The sequence below is a fragment of the Sturnus vulgaris genome, chromosome 6 (assembly GCF_052056855.1).
Source record: "Sturnus vulgaris isolate bStuVul1 chromosome 6, bStuVul1.hap1, whole genome shotgun sequence".
Classification (NCBI taxonomy): domain Eukaryota; kingdom Metazoa; phylum Chordata; class Aves; order Passeriformes; family Sturnidae; genus Sturnus; species Sturnus vulgaris.
The window spans coordinates 9,275,619-9,291,416 of NC_142248.1; the positions used below are offsets into that span (position 1 = coordinate 9,275,619).

Below are 15,798 nucleotides of genomic sequence, written 5' to 3' on the forward strand. Positions count from 1 at the left end.
TTTTAGTTTAGTACAAAATTTTATTGATATTAATACTGCAAAACTATAAACATGAATGTGGAGAATCTGCACAGGCTTGGAGCCCATCCCATCCCATCAACCTCTGGGACAGCAGCAAGGCCCCAGGCAGCCTTGTAAACAAACTAGAAAAAGCAAAACTTAACTGTTTAACAACAGTCTTGAGATTTGGCTCTGAGCAGGGGTATTTGGAAGAAATCCCTCAATTCTGCTTTATAACACTCTTACTAAACGTTCTGAAGCACATAGGCATGGGTGAAAAAAATTACCTAATCATTGGCAAGAAACAGCCTAGAACTCTGAAAATACTAACTACAGAATCAGTAGGTGCCCAGCTCCATACTGCCCCTGCAATGATAGAGACCTCTGGCATCCTGTTCTTTGTGGTCCAGTTAAACAGCTGCAAGCAGAGAACAGGCTAAGCCTGATGTCTTAAAAGCACATTTTCCAAGCTCGCACATGGGAGAGCTTGGTGTTTCCTAGGATACTCAAGCTATCCATGACTTCGCCCCTGTGAACATTCTATCTTTTCAGAATGTCAATCCTGTTAGCAAATGGTTTCTCAACTTGGTTGGACTAGAACATGCTGAGGACCCTGTCATGAGTTGCTCCACTGCAGACTATGGGAAATGGGAACCTCTGACAAGTGGTGACAAACAGGTACAGTAGGCTGAAAGCAGTAACTTCAGCAAGACCTAGGAACATCTTTGAAATTTTCCTAGTGCCTCAGAAAATGAGTAGTAACTCCACTTGAAGGAACCAAATACTGACACAACTTTCTAGAAAGGGAGGCCAATAGGACCAGGGAAGCAACATCAGATCTGGGGAGGAAGGACAAAGTCTAATTCCTTGCATGGCTTATACTGCCTATCGCCAACAACTGAGTTTGTATCCTGGGATTCAGAAAGGATCAAAATACTAAATCAGTTCTCTAGATCCGTCTCTTTTCACTTCCTTCCCTGGGGTTTAGAATCACTGCTTTTTGTTTTCATCTATTCCAGCTCCCCAGACATTAACTTAGCTTTTGAGTTTGCTTGTGCCAGGGTTTGCCTGCCTCTGCCCTCCATGTCTGGATGAACTCCAGCTTCCAATCCCCTGTTCTCTCATGGTTCCATGTCTGTGTCTGTCATGGCTTTCAAAAGATGTTCATGCTTCTTGGCTGCCATCTCCTCCTGGTTCCAGATCAGAATATTAAAGCCTGAGAAGAAAAATTAAATGCTGTATATCAGAAACTCTACATCAATCATAATACCTTAGGCTATGTCTCTTAAATGCCAGAAATTCAAAGAGTTTTTCTAAGGTATTTCCAAAGTATAGAGGATGCAAAAATAGTTATTGCAGATGCTGTGTCCACATAGCCATGGAAATCTGATCTAACTAGGAAATATAAGTAATTCCTAGTCTCATCTGTCACAGGTCTAAGACCTGAATCTGTAGCCAGCTAACTTAATCCCACACAGCCTGTGAAAAACTGATTGAACTTGGTCTGCAGCCTAGGAAATGAGAAATTAAACAAAGGGAAATGGTATAGCCTAGCAGGAAAAGGCTTTCCCCGCTCCATTGTTTTCTTCTACTGCTTAATGGACGGCAGGTGGCAGTGGCTCCCTGCTGCTGGGAGGCTTCCCACTCCAGACTTTAAGTTCTCAGGAATGTTTCACAGGAGATGACTATCAAACTGCTTACCAAGTGTAAAGGTGTAAGACTGAAAGGAAGGTCTTGATCTCTTTCACAGACGTAGGAAGTCATAAAGGGCTACTAGCAAGTGAGATTTGACAAACCTCTCACAACTTGCTTTAATTTGGACTAACAAGCCAGCCCTTTTCTGGGACTAGAACCCACACGTTTAGTACCCCAGGTTCTCTTTACTTACCCATGCCAGAAGCCAGTGTGTCTCCCATAGGGTTAAATTTATTGAGCTGAAAATGAGAACACAGAGTCTGTAAGAACATCACTGCTTATGTAACAGTCATAAGAGCACCACAGCTTATATAACAGCAACAAACCATCTGGAAAAAACAGTGTTCCCTACGAGTATCACAAAAACCCCACAACAGACCATGGACTAGCCCTGCTTGAGTCAGCAATTTTAGCTAGCAGCTGCATCCCATGACAGCATGAGTCTGTCACAAGTAAACTGGATATGGTTCTAGTCTCTAAGCCATGCCTCTTTCCCAGAGACAGAGCAGTGTCATTCACAGCCCTTTCAGCTGCAGCACTCAACTCACCGAGATGATCCCAGAAGCATTTGGATCGTAGAGCTGACAAACCATGTCACCCGTGTTTCCGTCGAACACATCCACAGTTCGCAGCTCGTTCAGTGTGTACCCAGGGAACTTGGGGTCCGGGTAGCGACCTACGACAATGAGGTCATAGCGAGGATGCCACGTTGCCTGATCAGAAAACAGAGTCATGGAGAGCTTAGAGAAAGGGACAGAGCTCAGCACTGACACAATCCAGACAACTGATACTGAGGGCAGCTCTTACTATATCCCACCCACTGCCTGAGGAACAGTGCTCCACTGGGAGTTGCAACAGTGTAAATATCCACCCGCCAGTGTAGTATCTTGACCAGAAATCAGACCATTTCTGATTTGCAGACAGCTGCTAGTACCAAGCATGATGCTCCTCTTAGACTTAACTCACCTTAATAGGTGTGAGGTGCTGAAACTGCCTATGTGGATGTGGAATTAGATGCTGTGGCTTGGTCCAGTCTGAAGATGAGTAAACTCTGATTTCATTGTGCTGATCTGTGCTCAGAAGCTTGGCACCATGTGTTGGGCTGAAGCAAGCTAGGAAAGTGGGACAATAGGCAAACTAAAGATAACAATGCTGTGACTGACAAGAAATGTGTCACATTTTGCTGACTGAAAATCCACCACTATTTCTTTAACTGGAATGTAAATATGGCTGTGTGTCCCAACAGCTAAGACTTTTTGACAAGACAGACTACGTGTCTCAAACGAACTACAAACGCTTACAAAAAGTAAGCTGAGACCTACCGTGCTGGTTGCCTAAGAAGAAATTTTTTTTCTCATTTCAGAATCATAGGAGGAAACATTGCAAAGAAAGGAACTTGCTCATTCAAATGGAAAGACAGTGGAATAATGAGATGGACACCTGCAGTTTGGACGTCCATCAACTGGTGAAGCTGCACCCAAGAAATAGGTTTGAGTTCCATTCTCTGCTCTTGTCAAAGGGACTGCCCCAATAAATTCAGTTTTCTAATCTCAGCCACTGCTGCTTTCAAACTCACTGCTAAGGTACAGTGTCACAGTTCGTATCACAAGTCTTAAGAAGATGCTGCAGCTGCCCTAGCCACCTCCCTGCCTCTGGCCACACATTCCCAACAGCTTCCTTGCTTTAATTATCATGCAGCTTGGAATCTGAGCAAGACCTAACACTGCCACCACAATAAAAGCTGAGCCGAGTGGACTCTGCAGACATCTATGCAATGAAATCCTTAACTAACCTGCATTGACAGGTTTCTCATGTGGAAGAAGATGAAGAAAGTTTGTTTTGTTTTTCATGTTTCTGAGGTCCCAGATTTTGACTGTCTGATCCACAGATGCTGTGGCAAACATCCACTCACACTGGGAGTTAAACTCTACATGAGTCACTTTCTTCTTGTGCAATTTCAGCTTCCAGATCTGCAGCAAACAGAAAATCATGGAGAAAAAAATAATCAAGATCTGGAGTAAAGAAATGAAATTATAATCTACTAGTGCCAAGTAAAGAGGTCTCACATTTATAGAGTAACAAAACTTCTAAAATACACCAAGAGTGTATTCACTGGAAACAAGAAAGGAAAAGAATAACCTTGGGAAATAATTATTTCATTCTAGAAAAACTCTGATCTGTCAATTTATTACAGCTATGAGAAAAGAAAACACAACCCTGGGCCTTCATGGAGGGAAGTATTAGTGCCACTTTACAAAGCAAGATCAAATCTGGAAGACTTTAAGCAGTGCCAGCCTTTCATTTGCAGAAAGATTTAAACAAACTGGAACACACAGAGAAAATCTGCTGCCAAGATAACGAGAAGGATGGAACTGCTTTGTGTGGAAAACCAAAAACCCTTGCTTTAAGTAGAAAAGATGAGAGGAGATATCACTGGCTTCTAGAAATATGTGAGCAAAGAAACATGAGAGTAGGACAAATATTTCAATTAACAACAATAACAAGAAATAAACACCAAGTGTCCATGAATAAATTCCTATACAAAGCCTGAAGGTTATCTGCAATCTAAAGGCTGAAGCTGGCCCATCCTCCCTAGAATAAGGGATATCTCCCAGCTGCAGAAAAGACTGCCATATTGTTTCAGGGGAAAAAAAGTAAGTCAGCAACTAACGCTGAGTAAGGACAAGTCACTTGAAGCACTCCTGAGTCTGCACACTACTTTGCATAGATGCCTCTGGCCACAGCTCATTGGGTGGCAAACTTTGACAAATACTACCCTTACACGCAGGAGAGAGGGCAGTGCCATTGTGACACTACAGCAGGCTCTTGAAACAGGGCCCACTCCAACTATTCTCTCCTCTTTTGCTACTACTCGACTCACAGTCCGCCTCTGCCTGCCCTCTTGTGTCCAACGGCAGCAGTGCAATTTCCATCCCAGTATTACCTACATTACTGCTCCGTGCCTACCCGCAGATCCATGGAAGGGTGTACAGCAAAGCAGTACCTCCTAAATTACTCCCATCAGGACACTAAGTTTCTGGAAATGTGATGGTTGTTGGCAGAGGGTGCTCACATCTTCAGGTTACCCTATAATTACTCTGACTAGTATCAAATACTCTTAAGGAAGGGGTAGCACATAATGGGTAATAATTCCTTGTTTAGAAATTATTACCATTACACTCAATAATGTAAAATGTCTACTGAGTGGCAGAAGTGGAGGATTTCTCACCACCCAGACAATGTGAACTCATCTCCTGAGCTGCAAATCAACTTGCTCCTCTTTTCAGGGTCCCTGTAGAGTAGGAAAGCACATGAGCCATCAAGATTCCTGTAGAGGGGTTGCTGCATGGAGCCATACAAACCTCTTCACCAGAAGTGCTGAGCAGGACCACGTTGCCCACATTATCACCTGTCACCACTACACGGCAGCTTGCAGAAACGTCCACACTGCAGTACCAGCAACTAGAGGGAAATACACAAATCAGTGCTGTTGCTACAGAAAAGTGAAGGCAGTGGAATTCTGGTTCACATCTCGTCCCTGACAACGGAGACTGCAACAGATTGTAACTGCAATCTCCTGCCTGGTGGTGTGGGCCTGAGTATCAGGAAGAAGGACACCTTATCAGCAATGCTTTCTGTTGGTGACTGAATGTGAAACAACTTCAAAGTCATTTTGAAGTGCTTATTAGGTGGAGTGTAACACATTGCAACAGTGGAACATAATTGAGGCTGAAGAACCACTTGGTGCCTGCACATGAAAATACCTTGGGAAAGATCAGAATATCCTCGGGTCGATAAATGTGGAGAAACAGCTTTAAAATTACATTTTCCACAAAACACTGAAGCAGCAGTAAAGACACAAGCTTTGGACTGAAAAGTTGCACATCAAACTGTCTCAACTTCATGCTCCAGGAAACAAAACTGAATAGAAATTTATCTGATAAAGACATATGTCTTAATGCCAATTCTCCCAGGAGAAGGGCAGTGAGAATAAAGCTGGGGTCCTTTGGGAACTTGTTGCAAAAGCTTCACTTGCAAGATAAATTATTCTAATAATTCAAGGCCATAGAAATTAACATGGTGAGCCTGAAGTCCGCAAAAGGGCCACAGGGTAAACTCAATAAACTGATGCTCAGATTGTGCAGGGATATTGTGTGGCTTTCCTTATGCTACTTGAGCTGCCACTGATAAAACAGACTACTGACAACAATGAAGAGAAGGAAGTTACTCTTCCCTTCTCACCTCACACTTCTTAAAGTGGAAAAGCCGTCAATATCTGCAAGATAGGAGATGGCATCACCAGAAAGTAGCATGGGAAAATGTGGGCAGCACACTCAGCTAATGTAAAAGACTTAGTGCCCCGTGGCTGCCTAGCAAACAGGACCCTGTCTCCAAGCTTCCCCTGGGACCAATTCGTATCAAGAGTCTCCTAACACTGGCAGAGAAAGATAACACAGCATTAACCCCAAGGAACAGAGAATTAACCTTGCAGTGCCCTCTTCTCACCAAACATTATGATGCTCATGGCCACAGTCCAGGGCACGAGAGATCACCTGCACCGCTCTGCCCTCAAGATCCTGCAGACTTAAGGTGCCATCACCTGATGCCACATAAAGCTTCTCTGCCTCAAAAGGACTGAACTTCATGTCTCCGAGAAAATCTCCTGGCCCTTTCTGAAATACACGCAAAGCCAAGAGACATCAAGGTTAGAGTGAAAGTGAAAATCTTAATTCAACAGTCACCTCCAAGCACACAGAATCAGTTTCTCTAGGTACAAGCACTGCTTTCTGGCAGAGCATGTACACAAGAACTCTTTTTTTCTAACCTGTTTCAAATCTGAGCACATACATTCTGAGCCTTCAAACTTTGGGCTGCAAACCTCACTAGCAGCAAGGACTGCTGCTTCTGTTACGGAGGTAGGACTAATCTACAGTGAACCACCCGGCTCAGGCCATGCTTAGAGATCACAAGCAACACCAGCACCATTCCATGCATAAACTACATAAAATCTCATGATAGGCCAGAACCAAGCTTTTCTTACAGAGACTACACTGACTAGCTCCCTACAGGCTGCTTCCAGTGCTGTATCTGGTCTTTCTCAAGGTACCAACAAGCAGGAAAAGCCAAGTGCAAATCTTACTGCTAACCCCATGGCATAGCAATCTTATGTTCTGTGTTATGTTGTACTGTTACTGTTGTTGTTTTCCCCCAGCCTGTCTACTGAAGAAAAGTGGAAACCCTACACAAAGACAGAGAAAAAGACAGTGAGCTGGGAGTCCCCAGACTCTTTGGTACTCAAGTGCACTCCATCTGCTGCTCACAGAACAACTGCTTTGTAAAGTCTCACTGCAAATGCTAGGTTTCAAGATGCCAATGAAGATTTAAAAAAGGCCTGCCCATAGAGCCTCCCTGTCTTCACAGCAGTAGAAGGAGAATGGCATTCCCTTTCAAATCCAGCCATCACTGTTGTGACAGGCATCCTACTGGGATACAAGATCCTCATGTCTCAGGACCCAGTTTATCTCTCCTTGCTCACCCCACAAGTCATCCCAGCATGACTTGGGTTCACCTTCTGCCCCATTACAAGGTTGCAGGTGAACAGGCAAATTAAAAAGTAACCATGAAAGCTGCACTCAGAATTAGGTGGGGGAAAGTAAAGTGAAAGCTAACTCAGATTCTCCCACTTACCTTCAAGCACAGAACTTAAGTAACTAACTGAAGAGCTCAGGCTTCCTCATGAGTCCACAGAAAAAACAACAGTCTTGAGAAGAAATTCTGAGAGCTGCTTCTAGCAACTCATCTCCTCTTTTCACTCACTACTGAAGGAACCCAAACTCTTAATTTTGGTATTTTAGATAAGCACCAGAAGCTCAGTGGGATGAATTGGCATGACCCTAATGGCAGGCCTTGCTTGAAGTCAGTAGCATTTGTGGAGAAGCATGGAGAGAACTATGAATTGTCCTGTAAAAGCCATCTGACAAGCAGCAGCACTGCTAGCAGGTGTAGAGGTTAAAAGGTCCCCAGGGCACAGAGCTTTGTGATGTGTTAAGAACAGACAACTAAGGAAATCCACTGGACCCCCACTCACTCATGTACACCAGGAAGTAAGCAGCATCAAAGAGTCCCTCCCCACTAGTGAAAAGCTCTTTCCTACCCACTACCCCATTTCAAACAAACAAAAAAAAAAGAATGGGCCTCCCTGAAATTCAGAGGATAAAGGACATGTACATGGGGAACAGGAAGCCCAGCTCTCACATATTAGAGACAAACATATCTCTCTCTGTTTCTCTTGCTCTCTGTAGTGCTTCTGCCAGCAGGACACAGAGGCCCAAAGCATTACTGTATTCTTACTCCCAGTCCTCGGTGCTGGTGAAGACCCGGACAGTATGGCCATTAAAATCCTGCAGGGTGGTAGTGCCGGCAACTGACGCAGTGTACAGCTGACTAGGGTTAAAAGGGTTAAACTTCATTGCTGTGATGGCCCCTCCAGCTCCCATCTACAAGGAAGGGGATGAACAAAAGAAAAATCCACTGAGTGATGGGGAAGGAGAAGAGTGTGTTCTGTAAGTCTGCAGGCACTGCTATGTCTTTAACAGTAACAGTGAAACACACCACAGTCCTCTAAGCAGGAAAGACAACCATGTCTCCCACAGGACAGCTGTCTACACCAGGAGCTGCCCTCCTGGAGGACAAATCTGCAATTCTTTCAGTCCCCAGGCAAGGTACTCCCTGGCTGTCTGGCACCACACTATGTACAAAAATAGGTGACTCTGGAATTTCTGGAAGATAGACCTCTCAACATGTATCTATCTTAGATGATAAAAGTTACAAAGTCTTTGAGCCTCCGTTGGAATGGAAATGGCTGAATACAGCAATGAGGGGGTATGCCAGAGGTACAAACCATTCATTCTACCTTAGTTTCTTACTTGAGATAAAGCCCTCTTTTTTCCCCAAAGATGTTTCTTCATCTGCCACAATAAAGGTGAGCAGAGAAAGATTAAGACCTAAACCAGACAGACCCTCTCTGCCTACTTGTTTCTGGCATCCCTTGAAGGTAACTGTTTTGCCCGTTGCTATATTATTTTTCCACTGAGCACACACCAAGTGCTGCTTCATTATGAACTTAATCACCATGTCTCAGTTCTCCCCAGTGCTAGAACAGTCTGGGACTTAGGAACAGACATGCTGTTGCATCTCAGTCCTTTCCATAACTGGCTACTCTGAAACCCAAGATCTGTATGTGCTCCTCATCAAACTTCAGTTTTTATCTGCAGTATTTCGTAGTACTCCAATTTTCCCTCCCACCCATTCCTCACATACAAAGGCTTACCCCCCTTATGAAGCAGGTTTTAGCAAGTACTTCACAGTCCCAAAGGATGATGTCTCCACCTTTGGAACCGACAGCTAGCGTACTGGGGTGTGTTGGGTGCCATTCCAGACACGTCACTCTCCTGTCAAAGGGACTTGCTCTTCGAAAGAGGCAGTATGAGGAAAGAGAATGCAGAAAAGCCAGCTCCAATCTCTGTTAAAAAGGTAAAGAGAATTGTGACTTTTGCCTGAGATTCTCTGAATGAGGAATGCTAACAATTTCTAATTATCATTAATATTAGTATATTCACACAGAATTCTTAAACAACAAATCTCTCTCAGGTGCTTCCCACCTATGGATGTTACAGAATTAATTCTCAAAGGAAAGGCATTTGGCTCTGCAAAACAGTGAAACATTATGTACTTGAGGGCTATGTCTATGAAGAGAAAAAAAATCAACACTTAACCTGACAAGATTGGCAAAGCGGATACAAGAATATTATTATGAAACAGTCGGATCAGCATGCAAAAGTATCCCCGTGCAATAACTCAACTGGGAGAGTGGGCAAGTTTAAATATGATTCAAGGAAGTACAGAATTAAGAGGATAAAAACTGGCAGAAAAGGGAAAACCATCTCAGCTCCTGCATTTTACAGGATTAAGAAACTTCAGGGTGCACCAGACTTGAAGCCACAAACTGTGTATGTGGGGAACTTTTTAGGTCCCTTAAAGTTCCTCTGCTTGTGTTGAAGCTATTTTTATGCAGGGAGCTGAGATGTCCAACAGGTCCTGAAGGAGACACTCCTCACCTGCCTGAGCTGTGCCTGAATGGAGCCTCCCAGCATTTTCTGGTAGACATAATGAACAATGCTGCATCGCTGCTCCAGCTGAGAGGAAAGAACTCTCTTGCTTCTCATCACAAATCCACCTCCACTGCAACCTGCCAGTGAGAAAAGAGTAGAACTTACTGATTAGCAACACCTGTCATGCTCATTCACTAAACAATAGAGGAAGACATCTGCATTTGTTGCTACATCCATGAAAAGCTTCAACCACAAGATAAAAGCCTCTAAATAATTCTTACACATCTAAGGTGCAGCAGTTGATGCAATTATGGAGTCCAATGCATCCCATAAGCCACCAGAGCTTTGTGTATACTTCCTCTTATTAAACCTTCATTCTCTTTCCCAAAGATTTATCAAAGACAATAGGAAGGGACTAAAGCAATGCCACAAATGGGTGGTGCATCTCTTGGACAGCACACAATTTTCATACTTAAAACACAATGCTGCTATCCAAAGCCCCAGCAACTTGGAAATATGCCATGGGAGGTGGTAAGTCCCTGCATACAGCAAAACAAAAGTCACGTGCGATCAGGAGGAACACCTGAAAATTTCCCAAGTATGGCAACATGAGCTCCCAGCCAGTTCCTGAAATGCCTGCTGTGAATGAGAACTTTCTGCCTGCTCACGCTGTAGCCCATACAGTCGCTTACAGCGCTGCGAGTTCTGTGTTTGATAACAGACCTGCTGACGCCTCACTGCCTGAAAACCTTTCTGTTCCGAGTGATTTTTGCTGAGAGCACAGCTTGTTTCTACATTTCGTTCATGTTCCAAATTTTTGTCTTCAGGGACCTTTACGTAAAAACTAGATCTGTTCAGTCCCATGTCTGTGACCTAATCATCCCCACATCAATGGTCTGTTACGCCTCAGAGGATGTAAATGTCAAATGCATTTTTTAAGAAACACAAATACTATTTTCATTTAAGGATACTTATTTAAAAAAAACCTCAAAAACTACAGAAGACTGAAAACACATGGATCATCCTATATGATTAGAACCTAAATTAAATCTTTATTTAATGCAATGATGGAGAAAAGCACACTTCTTTGTTCACATGCCAACACAGTGAGAACACTTGTCACACCTGTTGAAATAGGTACAAAAGTATTTCTATTCTAATTCTTTTTTTTTTCACTGAAGAATTGGTATCCACAGTTCCTTCTTCAGAGGTGACAGAAATTGAGGTATTTTTTTTCAGATTCCATTTTACAATGAAGGATAATTTATTAAGAAACAAAACTTCAGGCCTTTTTAGAATCAGCTGAAAGAAACCCTCTAAAAAGGTGATTTAGTTGTAAGAAATGGAAACTGTCCTATATGGATCAAGTAAAAAAAAATTTCCAAACACATACAAACTGGAACACAGAATAGAAAAACTCAAATACAAGGTCTTCATCTTTTTAAGAAAGGATTAAGGGAAAAATATGATAAGGATCTTATAGGAATGGCAGATGCTTACCAAATTCAAAAATCAGCTCATGAAGTTACAATAAAATCATGTAGCTACATTAACTACAGAAGATGTTTTAACTATCTACTATTATAGATAGGACTCCTTTCAAACAGAACACTTTGCCTCCACAGTCCCTGTTCACCTTGCTAACTCCTCCAAGTTTGGACTTACAGACCACACAATGGAAATGTGCAAAATCATAGAACCCCTGTATCTTTGACTTCTGAAAAACACTTCAGGAATTTCTGGATCCTTAAGCCAAAACTGTACAGAAAACACGTAGTATCTCCACACAAGGCAGTAACCCTAGTGATCTCCTAAACTGCTGATGGAATTAAAGGTTTTATCTGAGAAAAGGAGACTGAGCAGAGACCATATTGCTCTCCACAACCACCTGAAAGGGGGGTGTAGGGAGAGGGCAGTTGGTCTTTTCTCCCAAATAACAAGTGATAAGAAGGAGGAAAGGGTCTCTAGTTGCACCAGAAAAAGTTTTGAAAATTTGAAATGAATGAAAAATTTCTTCACTGTAAGAGTTGTCACTCATTGTAACAGGCTGTCCAGGGAAGTGGATGAGTCCCCATTCCTAAAGATATTTAAGAGCTATGTAGACATGGCACTGAGACATGGTTTAGTAGTGGATTTGGCAGTGCTGGGTTAACAGTTGGACTCTACGATCCTAAAGGTCTTTTTGAACCTAAATGATTCTATGAAGTTGCTGTAGGTAAAGTCTAGACAACTCCCTTGATAATACAAAGCACTAAACTTTCCAGATTTTTAGAAATTAATTACAACTCCAAATTACATCAAAAGTCTTTAAGATTTTTTTTAACATAAGTTAGACACTACAGGAAAAAAATGCCCATGAGGAAAAGTAATTAGAGGAAATTCTGTCCATTCTAATCTGAACAGAGGTAGAAAGTATTCCTACTTACTGTAGCAAAAGTTAGAACAGGGAAAAAATGGAGTGCAAATACCAGTTCAGACTGGATACTCTAGGACACCAACCTTAAAATTAAAAACTGCATTCAGAACTGCATTGATAGTAAGAATGTATTACCAAGATTGGTCTGTCCTACACTAAAGCAGAGATCTGGTAATACAGGAATTCCACAAAACTTAGTCACTCTCAAATAAGCTGTAACAGCATCTTCAGTGCTTCAGGTTTTTACCAAGGGGTATGGAGTCTCAAAATTTAAACATTCATGCATGCACGCACACTCACTAGACAAAAACTTAGAGGATGTACTCTCCCAACACAAGTCTGCCTATTACTTCAACCTCTAATCCCATCTGAACATTCATGTCTGAACATGCTTTTTGGCATTCTCCTCTTCAACTAGTCAATGCCTGTCATTTGCAGTAAATCTGGTAGGGAGAAAGAGTAAGAATCTGAGGAAATGTTACCGATTTTCCCTGAGGGTTTAGATGTTTTTCTCACAAACAACTTCTTTTCTTGTTTCTCATTCCCTCTTTCTCCATAGTCCCGTTTCCTCTTCCCAGCTGATTTTGCCTCTTCTGGCCGCTGCTGACATGCCCTCTCACGCTTCTTATCCTTTGGCTGGTTCACTGAAGCCATTCCGTCTGACCATTGAAAGCAAACAAAACATGGAAGGTAAGACTGTCATACACTTCTAACCAGAGGCCAGAGAGAAAAACTGGAATGGAATGTATCTCAGTTAGTCTGAAGGTAGTGATTAGACTTCTATCCTCTTTCATTGGGATGACACTAGCTTTTTGTTTTCTCTACTGAAGAGAGGAACAAGTTCTATAAAATCTTCTTTGTTCACATATTAAAATTAACATATCCTAAAGCACCAGAATATGTTTTGACAGATGTGCCTCTACCAGACTTTTAAGCCTGAAACCCGAAGATCTGCATAAAGTACATCTGTGAAACCACATAATACCCAACTGTTTCTGTAGTAGCTCACACTGAGCTCTTCAGATTCAGCTAAGTGAAAGGTCGGAGTTCTTATGACGATGGTCAGGGCTGACTGGCCTTGCAACAAATGGGCTCAGAAGGTACTACCTGCATAATGGCCACTTTTCCTCACAACCACCACCTGTTATTTGGATTGGGCTCCTGCACCGCCTGCAAACCACACCGGAACTGCTCTTGTGACGGCGGTGGATTTAGCCACTCGTGTCCCGTGTTATGCCGGCCACAACGCCACCAGGCCCCTGAGGACACGCATGGGCCTCCCACGGCGCTCTCTGTAGCCGTGGGCCGTGCGCCAAACGCCGCCCGCAGCCGCAGTTCCTTCCCGCAGAGCATCTCTAGCCTGAGCCTGTGCTCGCGTCGAGCTCATTTAGAATTCTGAATGGCCGTTACGGATATGTGCCCGTGTTAAATATAGCTCGGCGGGCACGGCGCAGGCTCTTGCCCAGGCAGCGCCCCCGTTCCGGCGCCTCCGGGCCTGGAGCCGCCCCGCAGTCCCTGGAGCGGCCCGGCGCCCCCGCGGCCCGGGCGGAAAGACCACCCCGCTCTCACCTGCGCTCCCCCGGCCTCGGCTCTCCGGGTGCCGCCGCGGCCGGCGGCGAGCACTGGCCCCTCCCCCGCGGTTTCATAACCGGGGCGGGAACGGGAGCAGCGGCTTCGGCCCGGCCCTCCAGAGCGGCATCGAGTTCGCCGGCCGTGGCGGCCCTCGCCACCCTTCGCCGCAGAGAGGCAGCGGCATCGACGGGGGAAGGCTGGGGAGGGCTCCGAGTGCTTGTCTAGCCCCTGGCTGCCTCCACCGCCCTTGCCCCTGCCGGCCTCCCCGGCCATCAGCATGAGCAGCACCTACAGCCCCCCCGGGAGCGGGAGGAGGCTGCGAGGGCAACGCTGGCCTGAAACACCCCATCCGTCTTTGTCTGCCTGTCGTTTATTTGGTGCAGCACGTAAAATCATACGGCCCTCATTAGTTTCTAGAGCACCAAATTGTCCTATTAAAGCTGTTTGGTAAGGGCCCCAAACACGGCAATAAAAACAAAACAAAACACCATTTCCACAAGAAACTGTACCTGATGTTTGAAAATAATATCAACACCATCAACAACAAAAGGCTGATAAAGTCACATCGAGAGCAGCTCAGAGAATACCAGATGCTGCATGACACAGATGACAAGAATGGGGAAGGAAGAGCTCTACCAACACAGAGGGAGGTACCAGCACTTCCCCTCGCACCTGCAAAGGAGGCTGCTGTCTGCAGCCGTGTGGCGTGGGGAACCTTACCCCTCATCTCTGCAGCAATAAGGTCTCTGATTCAGGCCTACCAGTAACTATGCTGAGTAATTAAGGTCCAGTCATCCACACATGCGGCTGTGGACACAGGTTCTAAAATAGCTGTACATAGCCATGCCTTCTGTAGGGTTTGGCTTTGGGTGCTACTAATTTTTGTGCTGTAACTACAGTTACCTGTGGATTTTCTCCCATACTAGAAAAAGCACAGAAAAACAACAAATACTCAGTGTCTATGCTTTTTATCTGAACAGTAACAAAGCTGTATTAGTTGCTGTATCAGAATGCCATACACAAAAATGATAATCACTAACATAATGGGGTTTTGGACAAACACATCAACCCAATTAGCAAGTCCTAAAGTCTCATCAGGCACTTTTGTAATGCACAACATTTGTCTAGAACTCTAGAAGTTCTGCCTCAGTTATGGGACATGGTTCACTCCCATACAATCAAGTTGTCTTGTCACCGAGTACAGTAAAGCAATATTGTAACTAAGATCAGCTTCGTGGTACTAGTAATATCATTAGGTGTTCTGCCTCCTTGTTGCCAGGATTTTTGTCCAAAGCATGAATATTTTTGGCTGCTTTAGTCTCACTATCGATGTATATATTGTTAGAACAACTAGAGTTTGCCATGCACATGAAAACAAGCCTATATTCCATGAAAAAGTAAAACAAAATATAAAACCTTAGAGACGAAGGAGTAAATATAATGCTATCTGACCTCCTTCTGTCCTATGACCATTACTAAGTTGCCCATTTCATTTGTTCATTTGCCCAGGAAAATGAACAAAAAGATCACTATCATTATGACCTCATTTACCGAGCACCCTGTCTTCCCCAAGCCATTCCAGCCTTGGAGGACAGGATTGCAAGAGCCATGCTATTTAGTACTCTCACCTTGCAGTCAGTATTGGCGGTGGCCAGGTCCCACATGGACAGCATCTGTCCTAGACACTCTATCTTAGATGCACATGGGATATCAATACAGAAATCGGCATGAAAACATGACACAGGGCAAACACTGGATATAGACTATCAATGGATGACAGGTGTTTGCCTTTTCTGACCTTCAATAATATACATTAATTTGATAATGGAAATAAAAAACTCAGAATTTAATTGAATTAGAGAGTATCTATACCAAAGAGTTGGGTTCAGTTTTGTTGTAGTAAAAGACAAAGCTGTTGCTTATGCTCTCAACTGTGATTAACTTAAAGGACAAGATAAGCGTCTTTCTTCACTTTTTTAAAGGATACTCATGGTGACACCACAG

The 15,798-nt window shown here is 43.7% G+C and overlaps 1 protein-coding gene across 3 annotated transcripts in view; it reads right to left on the reverse strand.

The window, feature by feature from the left end:
* Window positions 1-15,798, reverse strand: part of DDB2 (damage specific DNA binding protein 2) — a 16,900-nt gene continuing 1,102 nt past the window's right edge. Inside the window, exons 1-11 of one of the 3 annotated variants that reach the window (XM_088166930.1) lie at window positions 13,792-13,889; window positions 12,705-12,881; window positions 9,813-9,943; window positions 9,026-9,217; window positions 6,202-6,368; window positions 5,058-5,157; window positions 3,488-3,665; window positions 2,662-2,807; window positions 2,244-2,408; window positions 1,889-1,934; window positions 1-1,216 (exon numbers count right to left, since the gene is read on the reverse strand). In XM_088166930.1, the coding sequence (XP_088023056.1) occupies window positions 1,122-1,216; window positions 1,889-1,934; window positions 2,244-2,408; window positions 2,662-2,807; window positions 3,488-3,665; window positions 5,058-5,157; window positions 6,202-6,368; window positions 9,026-9,217; window positions 9,813-9,943; window positions 12,705-12,876 (1,392 nt within the window). In that variant the 5' untranslated portion in view covers window positions 12,877-12,881; window positions 13,792-13,889 and the 3' untranslated portion in view covers window positions 1-1,121. Of the gene's footprint in view, window positions 1,217-1,888; window positions 1,935-2,243; window positions 2,409-2,661; window positions 2,808-3,487; window positions 3,666-5,057; window positions 5,158-6,201; window positions 6,369-8,046; window positions 8,193-9,025; window positions 9,218-9,812; window positions 9,944-12,704; window positions 12,882-13,791; window positions 13,890-15,798 lie in introns of those variants that run through there. The other 2 variants (XM_088166931.1, XM_088166932.1) reach the window with 2 other exon arrangements.